Below are 1,711 nucleotides of genomic sequence, written 5' to 3' on the forward strand. Positions count from 1 at the left end.
TCAGGTTTCCTGACTGTGGAGAAGCCTTGGGCGTTGTGAAGGTGTGTAGTAACTGCATTGGAGTAGTTTGCTGCCAGAGGTGAGAAACAGCTCACTGTTGAAGTCGTGTCTTAAGCAAAGCTTGTAGACACTATTCGATTGGTTCTCTGGGATGAGCAGAGGTACAGAAAGCCGTCGGGGGTTGGTTATCACTGAGCGAGCTTGGAGCGGCAGAGGTTTGACCGTCATAAATCGCCGTGATAATCGCCGTGATAATCGCCGTGATAAATTGCCGTGATAAATTGCCGTGATAAATTGCCGTGATAATCAGGGGGTAGTCGTCTAGTCAAAGACCATGGCGACTGGTTGCAATGAGTAGTACAGAGTATACTGTCTGGCTCAAGAGCAGGTGAGATTCCAATAACAAAGTTGATTGACGAGGTCAAACACGATGCCATAAGGGCAGCGTGTCTACTTGCTTATATACTTGACAGGAGGATTGATTGTACTGCTCATATCGAGTATTGTCAGTGACTTGATACTTGGTCCAATCGAGCGTTGTCAACGTGACCTCAATACTCGGTCCTCGGTGTCCTGTTGTCAACGTGGGTCCTCTGCAAGTGGGTTGGTATATGGGTCCGTGACAATCGTTTGTGTACAGGATCCACGTTGTATCCACTGCAGTCCTTTTCGTACAATCTCGGTTCGTATAACAGATATTGCGAGTTGTTCATGGATCGTAACACTCACATCGAGCGGCTGCAGCGTGTGGGTACTGTGTGGGGGATAGATACAGAGCAGAATCCTGTGGCGTTTGCAGTAGTTGATAAAGGCCATTGTTATATGTGAGCCGTGGCCATCGACAATGAGCAATCGCCATGAGTTTTGAGCTTTTGCCTTAGTGTAGCAATCAAAGACCTGCTCAAGCCAGGCAACACCCATCTCATTGTTGGTCCAACCTGTAGGTGATGCCGCTACAAATACTGAGTGTTTTCCTGGCTCAATATCCGCCACCCAGTTTGATTGTAGGGCTTGAGCTTTACTCTGGTATATGAGGCCTGGTGGCAGAGTTGACCCATCTGCACACACGCTTGCAAGTAATGTTACCCACTCACGATTGCCATCTTGGAGTGATTCTCTACTCCTCCCTTGTTGCCATGTTTGCTTAGAGAAGATCCGCTTGCTCTTGCCTGTCAGGCCAATTGCAAAGCCTTTCTCATCCATATTGTATGTGTGCCGTGGCTCGATGTTGTATTGGGTGATCTTCTGCTGCAGAATATCAAAGTACTTGGTGTACTTTTCGAGAGAATCGGCAGCGTGCCGCTGCGCATCCATACTTGTGGTCCATTGTGATGATATTCGATCAGAGTGCCGGTGAAGGAAGTCAGTAATCCAGCTCTTGGAAACCTCGTTGTGAGCAAGCGCAAAGGCAAACTTTGCTACCATTTGACGCATAGGAGGTAGGTGACGATCTGTAAGCTCTTCAATATACTTCACAAGGTACAACTCCTGTTGTGGGTGGAGTAACTGGCAATCTGTGTTGGCATCTTCCCGGGATTGCTGCACACCTTGGTGGTGCCGTGACAACGTTACGCGATTAACACGATGCAATTTCTGTATATGTAAAATTTTCGCCAGGCTTTAATTGACAAATCTGCATAAGTGCATCATGAATTCCAGGCATGGTTGTGGTGTAGTTGACGTGTCAAAATGTGACTATTGTTGTTGCCTG

General features: G+C 47.4%; 1 protein-coding gene across 1 annotated transcript; it reads right to left on the bottom strand.

Annotated features, from left to right (window-relative positions):
* Nucleotides 1-960: 960 nt before the first annotated feature.
* BU25DRAFT_314817 (uncharacterized protein) lies at nt 961-1,581 on the bottom strand (the record flags this gene model as incomplete). The annotated part of the gene is made up of 1 exon (XM_033702182.1): nt 961-1,581. A coding segment is annotated over one exon (621 nt), but the record flags the coding sequence as incomplete, so codon positions are not given.
* Nucleotides 1,582-1,711: the final 130 nt, after the last annotated feature.

The sequence above is a fragment of the Macroventuria anomochaeta genome, assembly GCF_010093625.1.
Source record: "Macroventuria anomochaeta strain CBS 525.71 unplaced genomic scaffold BU25scaffold_23, whole genome shotgun sequence".
NCBI lineage: Eukaryota > Fungi > Ascomycota > Dothideomycetes > Pleosporales > Didymellaceae > Macroventuria > Macroventuria anomochaeta.